This window comes from Pseudoliparis swirei, chromosome 1 (assembly GCF_029220125.1).
Source record: "Pseudoliparis swirei isolate HS2019 ecotype Mariana Trench chromosome 1, NWPU_hadal_v1, whole genome shotgun sequence".
In the NCBI taxonomy this organism is placed as follows: Eukaryota; Metazoa; Chordata; class Actinopteri; order Perciformes; family Liparidae; genus Pseudoliparis; species Pseudoliparis swirei.
The window spans coordinates 5,058,122-5,073,590 of NC_079388.1; the positions used below are offsets into that span (position 1 = coordinate 5,058,122).

The following is a 15,469-nucleotide window of genomic DNA, read 5'->3' on the forward strand; positions in this document are numbered from 1 at the left end:
AAGCGTTGAGGTCCGGGAGGCGAAACTACGGAGGGCAGGCAGGGTCAACTTTCCTCTGAGGTTTTAATGAAGTAATGTATCTGGTGTTGTATTATTCTCGCTATAACACCTGTCGCACAGGTACATAGCTGGATTAAACCCCCCCCCCCCCTGTTCTCCTCCTCTCTCTGTTTAAATGATTAAACACAAATGCTCTACTTTAGGAGTATGCAGCAGGAGTGGAAGAACTAAGCTACTCATAAAAATACTATGTTCCATGTAGAAGTACTGCAGTGAAAATACATAAGCAGAATTACAAAAGCATTACATTATATTTAAATCATTAAACCTTTCAGAATCATATTATTACTGGATTATAATTGCTATTGAATACATGGTTGTGACTTGAGCTGATTTGAATTTATTGTATACTAACAATATATCATCATTTAGTTGATTTATATTTGTAATATTTATCTGGAACTTCAACAAATCTAATGTAGTCTCATAAATCTAGCGGAGGTAAAAATGCAATCTTTGCCACTGAAATTTAGTGAAATAGTAGTGTGAAGTAGCACAACATGGAAGTACTCAGTAAAGTATGCTACAAGTACCGAAAACAATAGCTCTCTAGAATACAATACAGTAAGAAATGTGTTCCCAGGAACTCTGATTAAATCGACCATTAATAGCCAGATCAACCTCTTTGGAAACCAAATTATGTCCCAATAACTTTATCTATGCTCCCAAAAACTCTCTGAGGATTTACTATAATATTCCCAGACAAGTTGCCAGTTAACAGCTCAGATTTGGTTCCTGGCAGTCAAATAATTAAGAACTTCCTGCTACACTTATGTGACAAAATGACTCTGTTTTTCACTTTAATAATGCCATGCACACATCTACACTATACTTATATGTGGTAAGAGGCCTCTCTTTATGGATTCATGATTTTCAGTATCCTCCTTATTGATTTTGTGATGGAAGAAACTGTTCCAAGTGTTTCTTCTTAAACACCAGTGACACATTTATAGAAATATTTCCATGGAGTTTGTCCCTGTAGATAAATAAGCGAAAGGACAATAATTGTCAGGATCCTCTCAACACTGACTTTTCCTTTTGGGTTAATTACTCTCCTGAAACAAAAGAGACCCTCTGGCCTCTCCCAGCTTTAGACATGTATTGTGTGAGTCGGACACACAGCTGTCTATTCGCTGGTCATTGGCGTCCATAGGGTCTCTGCGGCGTGCACTATTTTTACCAGACTAAAAGCCTCCTATCACAGACACAGATTCCACCCCGGACGCCACTCATGGCCGACTCGGCCAGAGCACAACTACACTTAGTTACTAAAGTAATAGCCTCATCTCACGGACGTGTCTATTGGATGTGTCACTTCAGTCATTTCATCCTGTGGGATGACCCTTGAGTCAGTGTGTATTCAAAGCTAAGTAATGTACGGCAAGTTTTGGTGAGATGTTTTCAATCGTCATATAGAAGGTAGGGCGTTTCAATGAGGAGTACGGACATAATCGCTGGCTTCCCTGACTGTGAGAGGCGTTCTTGTTGGGTTGAGTACCATCTGTTCCCCTTCGGAGAACCTTTAATCCCCCATAGTGACGAGGAAATCAATCCTCAACAACCAGATTGGAGTGTGTGTGTGTCCCCCCCCCCACCCCTCTCTAGTACACAACTCTAACTTTATTGTTTAAGTTGTTTTACAACACGTATACCCTCGCTTTTAATCTCTCTCATACACATTTAGACATTCAGAGAAAACAAAGTCCATAGAATATGTTCATACATCTAGAACAAGTTATTGATGCAGCCACATTGAGTCTCCACGGTCTGAAGCCAATGTGATGGAACAAGCTCATACTTCCTGTCTGTCTGTCTGTTTGTATACCTGTCTGTCTGTATGTCTGTTTGTATACCTGTCTGTCTGTATGTCTGTCTGTTTGTATACCTGTCTGTCTGTATGTCTGTTTGTATACCTGTCTGTCTGTCTGTCTCTCTGTCTGTCTGTCTGTTTGTATACCTGTCTGTCTGTATGTCTGTCTGTATGTCTGTCTGTCTGTATGTCTGTCTGTTTGTATACCTGTCTGTCTGTATGTCTGTCTGTATGTCTGTCTGTCTGTATGTCTGTCTGTTTGTATACCTGTCTGTCTGTATGTCTGTTTGTATGTCTGTCTGTCTGTCTGTCTGTCTGTTTGTATACCTGTCTGTCTGTATGTCTGTCTGTCTGTATGTCTGTCTGTTTGTATACCTGTCTGTCTGTTTGTATACCTGTCTGTCTGTCTGTCTGTTTGTATACCTGTCTGTTTGTATACCTGTCTTTCTGTATGTCTGTTTGTCTGTCTGTATATCTGTTTGTCTGTATGTCTGTATGTATGAATGTCTGTCTGTCCGCCTGTCTGTGTGTCTGTCTATCTATCTATCTGTCTGTCTGTCTGTCTGTCTTTATGTCTGCATGTATGTATGTATGTCTGCCTGTCTGTCTGCCTGTCTTTGTGTCTGTCTGTATGCCTGTATGTCTGTCTGTCTGGATGTATGTCTATCTACCTGTCTATGTGTCTGTCTGTCTGCCTGTCTGCCTGTCTGTATGCCTGTATGTCTGTCTGTCTGGATGTATGTCTATCTACCTGTCTATGTGTCTGTCTGTCTGCTTGTCTGCCTGCCTGTCTGTCTGCCCTCGTGATAATAACATGTCATCTGGTCTTCATGGGGTCCTGCAGCTCCGGCTCGGCACGCTGTGATTAAGTCGTTCCTCGTTGACCTTCTTGTTGACCTTCTTGTTGACCTTCTTGTTGACCTTTGGCTCGGACACGCAAGCAGCCGCAGCACAGGTGCGCCTGGACAAGTTAAAATCCCTCCTTTGGACCACGATGTGACGGCAGCTGTGGCTCCTTGTCTGTCGCTCACTGTTACGAGCTGTTTATGGAGCTTCGCCGGGGGTTTGAATTCCAAGTGGCAGAGAGGGCGACGCTGACCAGAGAGCTCGTGAGAAGAGAAGTGAAATAAGAGTGAGTCGGATTAGAGGGATCGAGGCAGCAACATGAACCGAGCGCAGCCTTTTGTGTCAACATTCAAAATAGAGCAAACAAGCAACGGGGCAAGAATGCAACGACGGCAAAGGAGCGCGAGCAAAGTCCAACAGAGTGTCTTTCAATTGGTGGTAAGAAGTCTTTATGAACTTATTTATTCATCTGAAGTAGAACGAGTGACTTTTACCTCTAATTTACTTCGAGACTATAAATATTGCACTGGTAAAAAAGCTGTGACAGCTGTAAATAAATATCCTGCTTTCAGCGGTGAAAGAAAGTAGAAATACGGAAATCATAAATATTCCATTACTTGAGAAAATAGTCCTGAATTATTATTATTTTGATACTTTAAATGTGCTTAAAGTATCCCAAAAAATAAAAATAAACACTCATTACGCAGAATAGCTCCTTGACAAAGTTGTTTTACATACTTTAAATACTGCAATAGTACTGTAACATATCATACAAACATAGTATGTGTTTAGATACGTATAAAAGTAGTCTCAAATAAGGTATTGGATTTAAATGGTTCAGTATTCGCCTCTGATATGGAAGTAGAAGTATGAAATGGAAAACTTCAAGTAAAGTTCAAGTATCTCAATGAGACTACATTCCACTGCTTATTAAATGCATTTTCAATGTCAATATGTCTATTATCTTCTGTTTGCATTTAGTTCTGAGGCTTCTGCCATGAAACATTTGATTAAATAAAGGAATTTAATTTGATTTATTCTATTTAATTTAATTTTATCAAATTAATTATATTTAATAAATGTATTTATTTAAATGTATTACATTAAATTAACTTTTATTTTATTTATTCATTTAATTTATTTATTTAATTTAATTTATTTTATTTATTTTATTTATTTTATTTATTTTATTTATTTTATTTATTCTATTTATTTTATTTATTTAACCAGGAACAGCCTCATTAAGATTAAACATCTCCTTTACAAGAGTTTCCTGGCCAAGACAGCTATAGCACAAAGTTTCAGACATACAAAATAAAACAGTGACAGACAATAAAAAAAAGAAATAAAGATAATGTTTTAGATCCCAACATGAGTAAAACCAAAACTAAGACTCAAGTCATCATAACCCAGTTGACCCAGGTGCACGTATACTTCAGTCAAAGAAAACATCTACAACCAGATGAACCTTCCTCCAACTATATCAATCTATAAAATATAAACCTTCCGCTCAAATTACAACATATATTACAGCGGTCAAAGAAAACACAGGAACACTGTAACACAAAACATGTCAGACATGTAAAACACCTGAGAGAAAATAAAGTAAAAGGCTCACCTTGCAGGGAGGGGAGAGTGAACGGGAGTGAGACGTCTCTCTGCCTCCTCGCCTCAGCGATGACTCATGGCGAGCACTCGGTGGCATCGCATCTCAATTATAAATAGTTGACCCTCTGGAAGCTTTTTTTTTCAGGCAAGTTGTTTGAAGGGGATGAACTGGAGGAAAAGGGGGGGGGGGGACAACAGTACTCTGCCAAGATGCTGCCGACTCTTCAGGGAAACGGACGAAAGCTGCACTATCACTTATACTGTGCCGTGGTGTGAGGGATGGGCGTGTTGACTCACTGAGGCCTCCATTTTGAACCGTTGCACCCTGTTGCTTTTGGCCGTGATCCAGCGTCGCACAACGCACACGTCTTTAGTCAACCTGACCGACGACCCTTGCAAAAGAGCTTTTAATCTCAACGCGACGCCCCGGTGTCATGGATGTTTTACACGGAGAAAGAGAGACGCTCTCCAGGCTGCTGCTGATGGCGCTGCCACTTGGATTGGGACATAAACCAACACGGGTCAATGTGCGGCCCGCAGATAGCAGCCCGGCAGCAGCTAAAGAACACGTCGCCACGCCGCCGTGTGCAAACACGGATGCTTTGTTATCGCGGTCGTGAAGAGCTTCACGAAGAACAACATGTTCAGAAACCCGGAGAAGCAACAGGAGGAGCAACAGGAGGAGCAACACGAGGAGCAACAGGAGGAGCAACAGGAGGAGCAACACGAGGAGCGTCACGCGGTTTGCCATGATGTTGGTCTGATGATAGCACTATATATTCAATAAAATTTTCAAATTCAATTTATTTTGTATGGCCCAAAATTACTACAACCTCTCACGACCTCTTACAACTTTTTACGACCTCTCAGGAACTATTATGACCTCTCACAACCTCTCACAACCTCACATAACCTCACATAACCTATCACGACTTCTCAGGACCACTTACGACCTGTTACGACCTCTCACAACCTCTTACGACCTCTCACGATCTCTCACAACCTCTTACGACCTTTCACCATGCAGGTTTCAAGGTAACCAGTAAAATGTCAAACTCATGTTGGACCTAAGCGTCGTCGGCCTCCTCGGTCCTCAGGGGAACTCATATGTGAACAACACTTCATGACCATCCATCCCGTGGCTGTTGATATATTTCAGTCTGGACCAAAGTGGCTTAGAGGCGGTCAGACAGACCGTCAGATCGTCAGCAGATATGTGTTTTTCCTTTGTGTTAACTTTAGAATTTATTTTGTCCACTAGGGGTCGCTGTTTCCCCCGTTTTGTCAATCTAGATATAAGAGTTCTGTATTTATGAGGGAGCTGATGTATGGATGTCGTCAGCAGGAATAAAATAAACCTGCGGACTCGACTTCTTCCTTGGCCAGTACAAGTCCGTTACACATGGAAACAAAGGACACACAATGGAAACACAATAGAAGTAAAGGGTGTCCCAACATGGACGGACCCTTTGTATGCAGCGCTGCATTGTTTGACTGAGAAATGCTCTCCGATTACAAAGTCCCACCCAACCAGAGCACACCAGCCCCCCCCCCCCCCATGCTGGGTTTCTGTCCAGAAACACATCCCTGTGCGCGCGGTCACATCGAACCCATGAACCCATGAACCCATGCAGCTCCGGTGCCTTCTGTTAGTCGTCCGATGCGCTCACGACCCGGTGACAGACAGCATCGCGGCCCAAAAACCGGCCGCCGCAGTGAGAGTCCCGTAAGAGGAGCGCGTCACCGGAGGGGAACGCGACCACGAGGCGGTTAGTGTGTGACTGCGAGAGGAGTGGACCGCAGGTCTCACGCGCACACCTTTGATGCCCCCGGCTGGACTTTACCTCCATGAAGCCAAACCAACACAGGCGGGACACAGAGGCACCCTGTTCCCATCCCCAGGGACACTCCCCCGTCTCTACACACACAATGTAACATCTAAAGGTTTTTACTGGGGAAGAGTAAAGACACATGATCAACACCTCCAGAATATGTTGAGGTTTCTTTTTTATGTTGGTACAGACACTTCCATATGTTCCTTCTTGCTGTTTTATAGTAGCTCTTCATATTATATATAAATATATTTCATCTGAGCGTATGTATGTATGTATGTATGTAGCCTTCTGTATATACATACGCTCAGATGAAATATATATATATATATATATATATATATATAGACATATTTTTTATGTCTATATACTTCCAGCCTTTGCTTCTGAGGGACAAACTGGAGCAGTCCGGGGTGGACCACCACCTCATGGATCCTGGACTACCTCACCAACCGTCCACAGTATGTGAGGATACGGGGATGTGAGTCAGATCGGGTCTCCTGCAGCACGGGGGCTCCACAAGGAACCGTTCTGGCTCCATTCCTCTTCACCATCTGCATCTCGGACTTCAATCACAACTCTGACCACGTCTACCTGCAAAAGTTCTCTGACGACTCTGCAATCGTCGGCCTCATCTCTGCCGACGATGACGGGGAGTACAGAGAACTGATCCAGACTTTTTGGAATGGTGCCAGCGGAACCGCCTCCACATCAACTCCAGTAAGACCAAGGGGCTGGTGGTGGACTTCCGCCGTGGTATAAACGCTCTCCTCCGGTACCAGTGAGCATCCAGGGACTGGACATTGAGATTGTAAAATCTTATAAGTATGGGTGTTCACCTGAACAGCAAACTGGACTGGGATGACCACGCACATGCACTTTATAAAAAGGGACAGAGCAGACTCTTTCTGCTGAGGAGGCTGAGGTCCTTTGGAGTGCAGGGAGCACTCCTGAAGACCTTCTCTGACTCTGTGGTGGCATCAGCCATCTTTGATGGAGTGGTCTTCTGGAGCAGCAGCATGGCAGCGGCTGACAGGAAGAGGCTGAACGAGCTGATGAAGAAGGCCATCAGCGTGCTGCGGTGTCCTCTGGATGCTGTGGAGGTGGTGGGGGACGGGAGGATGATGGCAAAGCTCTCGTCCCTGATGAACCAGACCTCCCACCCCATGCATGACACTCTCGCAGCTCTGCACAGCTCCTTCAGCCACCGGCTGATTCCTCCCCGGTGTCTGAGGGAGAGGAACCACAAGTCCTTCCTTCCTGCTGCTGTCAGGCTGCACAACACACTGCAGTAGATCGCTGGAGATCCTGGCAAACTCTGCACTTTACTCTACTCAGCACTTTACTTTGTTTTCCCCCTGTATATTTAGTATTAGTATTAGTATTTAGTTTTTAGTATTTTGTTTTGTGTTTTATATTTATTTTCATTGATGCTCTGATGTGCACCGTTGCTGTGATTTTTGAAATTTCCCCACTGTGGGACGAATAAAGGAATATCATATCATAGATGTATTCCTGATTGGGAATCAGCTGATGAAAGCAGTTGTGCCTGAAAGCTTTAAAGCTTCCATACATACTGTGGCATGTGAGATAGGAATGGAGGGACTGATGAAGCGAGGCTATTGCATTGTGGGAAATGTAGGATCCAGTGTTGTTGAAGCTCAGGATAATCTTATATCATTCTTTTGATTAAATGTGTCACTCAAAACTCCGCAAAGTGGATGAAAAAGCAAAACTAACTAACCGGAGAACACATTTATACTATATAACTGATTATGTTTGGACATACATATATACATATCTATGTCTCACGCGCATATATATATTTGTATGTGGATAAAGAAAGAAATATTCCACCATTATAACCACTCACAATGGAACATATGGGTCACACTGCTTGTAAACATGCCTTACTACTGGTGGTGGCGCTCTGCAGCTGCAGTTATTTACATTGTACTGCCCCCTGGTGGTCTCTCTGAGCATTGCAGCTCTGAGATGCAGCTGAAGGACACTGGTGTGTTCTTTTGTTTTTATACACAATCCACGGGAGGCAGATAGATATCAGAAGTATTACTTTGGATTACCAGGCTGCATTTTATTTTAACTTGCAACAATGCACATTTTTGAAACTTTAATTAAATTGCCAGATATATATTTGCTATATATCAAGCTGAGGATGATTTTCCATTGAGTTTCGACTCAGACAGCCTGATCCTGGATAGATACTCCGCGGAGAGTTCTTCTTTAAGCAAAGATGTCTGTTCACAATCAACGACGACGAAACTTGACTGAAGAATGACAGAATATGAATCGAAACCTCCGGGCCTGAGAAGATTAAGTCTGTTTGGTGGAACTCCTCACGACTCGTAGAGCAACAACCAGCCGTAGCCGAGAAGGTTTAACATTGTTTAGCCTTGTTTTTCATGTGAAATATGAAACGTAGCTTTAGCAGTGGATTAAATGCTGTGGAATAATAAGCAAGAATGAAGTATGAAGTGGCATAAAACCTCTAAACTGAGCTTAAGTACCACACTGGAGTCAACGTGACACCGTCTCATGTCCATGTGATGCAAGAGCGTCGATACAGGCTGTGAGTGTACTGGGATTGTGCATTTTATTATGAAATCTCAAGCCATTAAATGACAGAAATCTGAATTTGAACATGAATTTCCAGCATGAGTGAGTGGATATCAAACGTTCCATAATCATAATAAACATAAGCGAGTCCGGTCCCTTTCATAAAGCTTTATTTCACAGATCCCCTGTAACAGGAGGCCGAGGCAGCCGGGCTCATTACACATGTACACACACTGTCTGTGGCCGGTCCGGACGACGCTCCCCATGTTAAATAACTCAACAAGACGAAAACAACACACACACACATACGCACACACACACACACACACACACACACACTGTTCAACTTAAGATAACAAGAACGATATCGCAACGACGGTAATAAGAACAACCATTGTCAAATATTATGTATATTTCTAAAATGTGTTACACAGTCAGTCATCTTTAAGGTGCGCCATTAAAATCTGCATGTGACATTTCAATAAAACTTGACAGACGCTGCACCGGGACACGCGGCGGAGACAGAGAATACTTTGTTTGCCGTATATATTTTCAGGATGAGAGCTCCTCCTCCTCCTCCTCCTCCTCCTCGTCCTCCTGCGACACAGACCGTGTGATGGGAACTCAGCGTAACTTCATTGTTTGTTTTTTGGCACACACGATTTTGTTTTGTTTTTCGCAAGCCGCTGCGGTGGGGGCATGAACGTCATCGCTCGGAGCGGAGACATAAGGCGCGCGTCTCCATGCAGATGTTTCGCGGGGGAGGGGGAGGGCTCACAGGACCTCTGCAGGTAGAAGAACAACAGAGGGTGAGACACGAAGGGACTCGGCACTCCAAGGAACGATTTGAAGGGGGGGACCCTGAATGCGACGCGCCGCTACCGGCTGACCTTTGACCCAATTGGCGACTTTTTTTCTCCCCGTGACAGACTCACTCGCTTGATTTATGCGATCTGCGACAGGGATTCTCAACTTTGGGTTCGGGGGCCCTCAAAGCGGCCCCCTAAGATTAATAAGAGGGGTCACAGATTAAAATTTATTTTTGAAATATTTTAGATTCTGCCATTGATTCTTGCATCTGGTCAAAATCTGAACATGTTAATCTGAAACTGGGATGAGGCTCATTTTAAGGAGCACTGACCTCAGACTAAGGTCTTTCATGGACCTCAGGACTCATTAACTCCAGAGTACCCCCCCCCCCCGCCCCCCCGCCCCTCACTAAGCATGTCCTGTTTAGTGTGTGTCAGGCTCTGCGGCCCGATCACAGTCTCATCCGGTGTCCCTTCACTGCACCTGCGACATGCTGAGGCTTCATGGGGCCCGTCTTCATCAGGAAGGGCTCGCCGCCCTCGAACGGCAGGATGGGCTCGCCGCCCGGCAGACCGCTCGGAGGCACCTGGACCGTCTCCTCGAAGTCGGCCGCTCGCCCGTTGGCCGAGACGCCGTTCTGGAGAGCGGCGCTGCCGGCGGGCTGCACGCCGTTCGCCACGGGGCCGGACGCGGTCGCACCGGGGCCCCCCTGCGGGTTCCCTGCCGCTGCACAGAGATCACGTTCATGAGCAGGTGAATCAGCGAGGGTTTGATTCCCGTACGGCGCGGACATGGGACGCTTACCCGTGCTGGGCTCCGCCTCCTTGCCGTTGACCTGCGGAGAAGCTTTGACCTCCTTCTGAGAACAAAAACACTTTTTTGGTTAAAAAGACATCGAGGAAGTTTAGATTTCTTTTTCACGCTCGTTTAAAAAAAAAAAGAAGGAAATCACGCAAACCTTTTCTCCCGCGTCGCTCTTCCTCGTCCTCTTCATGATCTCGTCGAGGCGCTGTGCAGACGGAGAGAGGTCAGTTAGTGAGATGTTGTTTCCAGTGAGGGATGGACTCCAGTGTGAAGCCTCTGAACTGTGAAGTTGTCACCTTCTTCCTCTCCAGGCGCTCCTTCTCCTCTTTCTGGAAGTGTTTCTCCCTCTCCAGGCGCTGCCGCTCGGCCTCCTCGCGAGCTTTGGCTTCGGCCTCCTCCCTCTGGAGGAAAGACAAGACGACAAAAGAACATGAATGCGAAGCTGCGGGAGAAAGACAAAAGACATATCGACAAAAGGATCCGTCAGCCGATGAAAGACGGCTCACAAAAGGACGAGAAGCGGCCGGAAGGCAGCCGTGTTGAATTGACACCCTAAATGTAAATGTTCCTTCACAGGCGTCAGATGCTCTGGTGTCGCTTCCCACGGAGAATCACAGCTGACGATGGAAATGACTCGATGGTGCAAATGTACCCAAAAGTCCTATTTATATCCCCCTGCTTTCCATGAGGGAAGAAAACAAAAACGGTCGGAGCTGAAACTGCATTTCATGTCTTATATTTCAATTACATTTCTAAATCGAGCACCGATGTCCCCGAATGTCTCGTGAGGCATGAACCAGTACGGACTGTGAGAGTCCCATTTACCCTCCAGGGATGATGAAGTCTATCCGCCTGTATAAAACAAATGTATGTGTGAAGGAGTGTAAATAAATAACATTCACAGAGTTCTTCTTTCCTCTGGTTGTTTGATGATAATATTGCCATGCAGGAGCTTTACTTGCGGTGGGGTATTTTTACAACAAGGCCTGAACAGCCGTGTTATTGCCTCACGCCTCAGAGGGGTCTCCATCGAAAAAAATCATCTCAATATTCAGCCACGACGCTGACAATCTTTTCGATCGCACCAAAGCTAAACGCTCTCTGCACGACAGCGCGAGAACATCTGTGATCTAGTCTTTTCATGCAGAACGTTGCTTCCCCTAATTTAGTTTGTCTGTTTTAATTTATTTTTAATTTATTTGGTTTTTAATTTATTTTTAATTTTAATATATACTTTTAAATGTAATATTGGTTTCTTGCTATTCCACTTGTTTTGCTTTGACTCTCCATGGAGCACTTTGTAAACATTGTTTTTAAAGGTGCTATATAAATAAAGTTATTATTAAAAGTTATTATAATTATCTGCAAAAAAAAGTCCAATGACACGAGAAAAAACACAAGCGGGAAGGATAAAATGTTTTCAGTGGCAAAAACAAGAACATTTAATGGACGTTCACTGACAATTCTGGACCAATTTCATAAATCGTTGTCCCCCATTGGTCACCCAGACACAAACACGTGAGGACATGGGCTCCAGGTTGAGAAACAGCTTCAAAGTCACCTTTGAAATGAAGGATCTGAAGACTAGAGCGCCTCTGGTAACGCACTGTGTGCAGAACAACTCCTGACCACCAGGGGGCAGCGCATGCTCAGTCTGTTCTGCAGCCTTTAGGCCAGAGTTGATGTAATATGAGCAACTCCGTCACTCACTGGGCATTTAGATTCAGCACAAACCAAATGAGATGCGTTGAAGACGAGAGTGATGAGGAGGAAGCACATCGGGCGACTTTAACATTTTTTAAATGGGCCGTTTTCACGCTGCAGCTATTTAGCCTTTGTGCATGCATCTGAAATAGTCACGCACATTGTCAGTTTCTGTTGCAGAGAGAGAGAGAGAGAGACAGACAGAGAGAGAGACAGAGAGAGAGAGGGAGACAGAGAGAGAGAGACAGAGACAGAGAGAGAGAGAGAGACAGAGACAGCCAGAGAGATAGACAGACAGAGAGAGAGAGACAGAGAGAGACAGAGACAGAGAGAGACAGAGACAGAGAGAGAGAGACAGAGAGAGACAGAGACAGAGAGAGAGACAGAGAGAGAGAGGGAGACAGAGAGAGAGACAGAGACAGACACAGAGAGAGAGAGAGATACAGAGAGAGAGAGGGAGACAGAGAGAGACAGAGAGAGAGAGAGACAGAGACAGCCAGAGAGAGAGACAGAGAGAGAGAGAGACAGAGACAGACAGAGAGAGAGACAGAGAGAGACAGAGAGAGAGAGAGCGACAGAGAGAGAGAGAGATCCTAAAAATAGTCAGAGGCCACTCTGGTCTGGAGCGTCGTGGAGGAACAATGGTCCGATTGACGGAGCGGCGCGAGGCCGAGTGCTCCTTCGGACTGTCGGCCCACCGCCGGGCCAAGTGAACGAGACGGAGGCGACACAGGCCGGTCACTATCTCCCCGATCACAATGGCGCCCCTTCAGCCGCGGCTCATCACCGAAATGGAGGTCACCAGCTGGCACGAGACGAGGGGGCCTCTGAGTACCTGGGCGCACGAGTCGCCCGTGACTGCGGCGCATATTCTCCTCCTTTAATCTGCCCAGATGCCAGTCAGCAGCCAGTGTGTGAGCCCGATGTGTGTATCAGACCCCGACCCCCACCGCTCATCCTCATATGCATTAATCTGCCCAGATGGTAAATGGGCTTCCTGCATGAGGGGGATCAACAGGATTCATGTTGGTTTATGGAAAATTAGAATTAGAGTTTCAGTGCCTTCAGTCTATTCACAGTTCACCAGAACTCATCGTGTGTCTCACTGATGGAGCGTCGGGTTGAGGGTTTGAATCCCACCAGATATTACAACGTTGGATCAAGGAAATGGAAGAGTTGGGGACTTGAAAGCGATCTGAAGTCACAGGGTTCACACATAATACAGGCGCTGTGCTTGTTTTCTAGTCAAAAATACATTGTGAACTGTTGGAGAGCAGCTGTGTCATTCCTCCAGGCGTGTTTATAAATCAAACACATTGTAGATAGCGGCGTACATGTGGGGCTCAGCGCAGGTTTACATCGTTATTCTCTCTCGGCGTGGAGCGGCGTGGGATCATCCCGCTCCGTGATTCAGGAGGCGTGTGTTATCGGAGGCCTCCTCCCCAAAACTAAACCCACCACGGGATTCACGCCAGGAAAAGAAAATACAGAACAAAGTAGTTTTGTGTTAAAAATCTTTGTTTCTCCGACGATTTTAGACATTCTTGCTCAGGAAAGTTACGCGTTTTATCTTTAAATGCACTTATTGTATTATTTTGTCCGTTTTTAGTGGACATGGGTGCAACCCTGATGCTTGTGAGATGTAGGAAGCCCGCGCTACGTTTCCCCGCTCACCTGCTTCTGCTGCCTCTCGTTCTCCTCCTGCTCGGCCACGGCCTTCTCCTGCGCCTCCTTCTCCTCCTCCGCCTGCTGGGCCTCGTCCCGGAGCTGCTGCTGCTCGGCCATGAACCGGGCCTCCTCCTTCCTGCGCTTTGTCTCCTCCGCCTCCCGGACCATCGCCTCCTCCCGGAGGACCCTGAGGAGACGCCTCCGCGTTAGAGGCATTGTCTATGTATTTATGTTTGTTTCTAATAATTACTTTGAGCGATGTTATTTGGTAATGAATACAGAAATCATACTTTTATAAGTATATTCATAGGTACTACAATAAAGACGATCACAACGACTTTCTTTTTAACTCAAGTTTTCTTTGGCAGCAGGTCGGCTGAACATGAAAAAAGGGGAATATTGTGACTGAATTTAAAATGAAAGAGTTGTGAGCGTTAATTTTATTTTTGTTTATTTGTTTTAATTTTTAATTGTAATTTTTTGTTGTTGTCATGAATACAGAAATGACACTTTATAAGTATATTCATAGTTACTACAATAAAGACGGTCACATCGGTATCCGACTTTCTTTTTAACGTAAGTTTTCTTTGACAGGTCGGCTGAATATAAAAAAAAGGGGAATATTGTGACAGTTAATATGCACTGAATATTTGCACTAGGTTAGCAACCCCAGATAGTTTATATTTATACCTCCGCATTATTTAAATGTTAATTTTATCTGTCTACCGTTTTGTCTAAACGTATTACCAATAGTACCAGGTCGCCCCAAGCCACCCTCTTGTATCGCGTTTTATTTAATATAATCTGTATATCCTGTATTTATTATGATACTTTCTGTTGCACTTCTGGTTGGATGCCAAACTGCATTTCGTCGCTCTGTACTTGTACATGTGTAATGACAATAAAGTTGAATCTAATCTAATCTAATCTGTGAATTTCAAAGTAACGAGTTGTGAGCATTCATTTTATTTTTATTCATTTATTTGGGTTAAAATGGAGCAATTTTTCATGGAAGTTCCTTTTTTTCCTTCTGCAATCACTGCGAAATTATAAGAAATGTAAGAACAAAAATAAAATTGTCCCCAAATCACCAATTTCTTTTCTCAGAAATAAATATGGGTAACTCCCGGTACAATGTGACGTGAATAGGACTGTTGAACGACGTCATGTTGGAAGGTGTTTGTGTCATCTGACCTCTTCCTAACCCTCACACTGACCTGTTCTTCTGCTCCTGCTCCTGGCGCTCCTGCTCCTCCTTGTCCCGCTGCTCCCGGGCTTGCCTGCGTTTCTCTGCCAGGATGCGAGCCGCCTCCTCCGGGTTGTTGGTGCCCACCGACGGCCTGCCGGACGGTGCCGCCGGGCCGGTGGAGGAGGGAGCAGCAGAAGGAGCAGGCTTCGCGGCGGCGGGAGGAGCAGTAGGTTTAGCGGCGGGAGCAGTTGGAGTGGCCCCTGAGGCCCCTGAGGCCCCCGCCGGGCTGAGGACCGGCGGTGTAACCGGCGCAGAGGACACCACGATGGCGGGAACGCCGCCGGAGTCTATGAGAGGGAAGACGAGGAGATCATGTTTCTAAAAACACAACGGAGCAGAAATGTGAACCACCCCAAGAATGAAAGGAGAGTAACGCCGGCAGAAACCGGCAGACGATAAATGATTTCAATGTTTGTTATGTAGCTTTGATTCAACGTTGAATTTTCCTTTGCAATCAAATCAAATCTGCAGTGGAAACTTGTGGCTGTCGTTATAAATATC

At 45.1% G+C, this 15,469-nt stretch overlaps 1 protein-coding gene and 1 long non-coding RNA gene across 6 annotated transcripts in view; both read right to left on the minus strand.

Annotated features, from left to right (window-relative positions):
• Window positions 1-150: 150 nt before the first annotated feature.
• Window positions 151-5,108, minus strand: LOC130199443 (uncharacterized). The gene is made up of 3 exons (XR_008832839.1): window positions 4,335-5,108; window positions 2,542-2,976; window positions 151-2,481 (listed from the first exon to the last, which is right to left on the minus strand). It is a non-coding gene; the product is annotated as an uncharacterized LOC130199443 (long non-coding RNA).
• A 3,778-nt stretch (window positions 5,109-8,886) lies between these two features.
• Window positions 8,887-15,469, minus strand: part of map7d1b (MAP7 domain containing 1b) — a 50,865-nt gene continuing 44,282 nt past the window's right edge. For all 5 annotated transcript variants that reach the window (XM_056411910.1, XM_056411912.1, XM_056411911.1 and 2 more), the window contains 7 exons: window positions 14,937-15,255; window positions 13,726-13,906; window positions 10,644-10,748; window positions 10,502-10,552; window positions 10,348-10,402; window positions 10,027-10,269; window positions 8,887-9,518 (listed from right to left, as the gene is read on the minus strand). In XM_056411910.1, coding sequence (XP_056267885.1) covers window positions 9,508-9,518; window positions 10,027-10,269; window positions 10,348-10,402; window positions 10,502-10,552; window positions 10,644-10,748; window positions 13,726-13,906; window positions 14,937-15,255 — 965 coding nt within the window. In that variant the 3' untranslated portion in view covers window positions 8,887-9,507. The remainder of the gene's footprint in view (window positions 9,519-10,026; window positions 10,270-10,347; window positions 10,403-10,501; window positions 10,553-10,643; window positions 10,749-13,725; window positions 13,907-14,936; window positions 15,256-15,469) is intronic.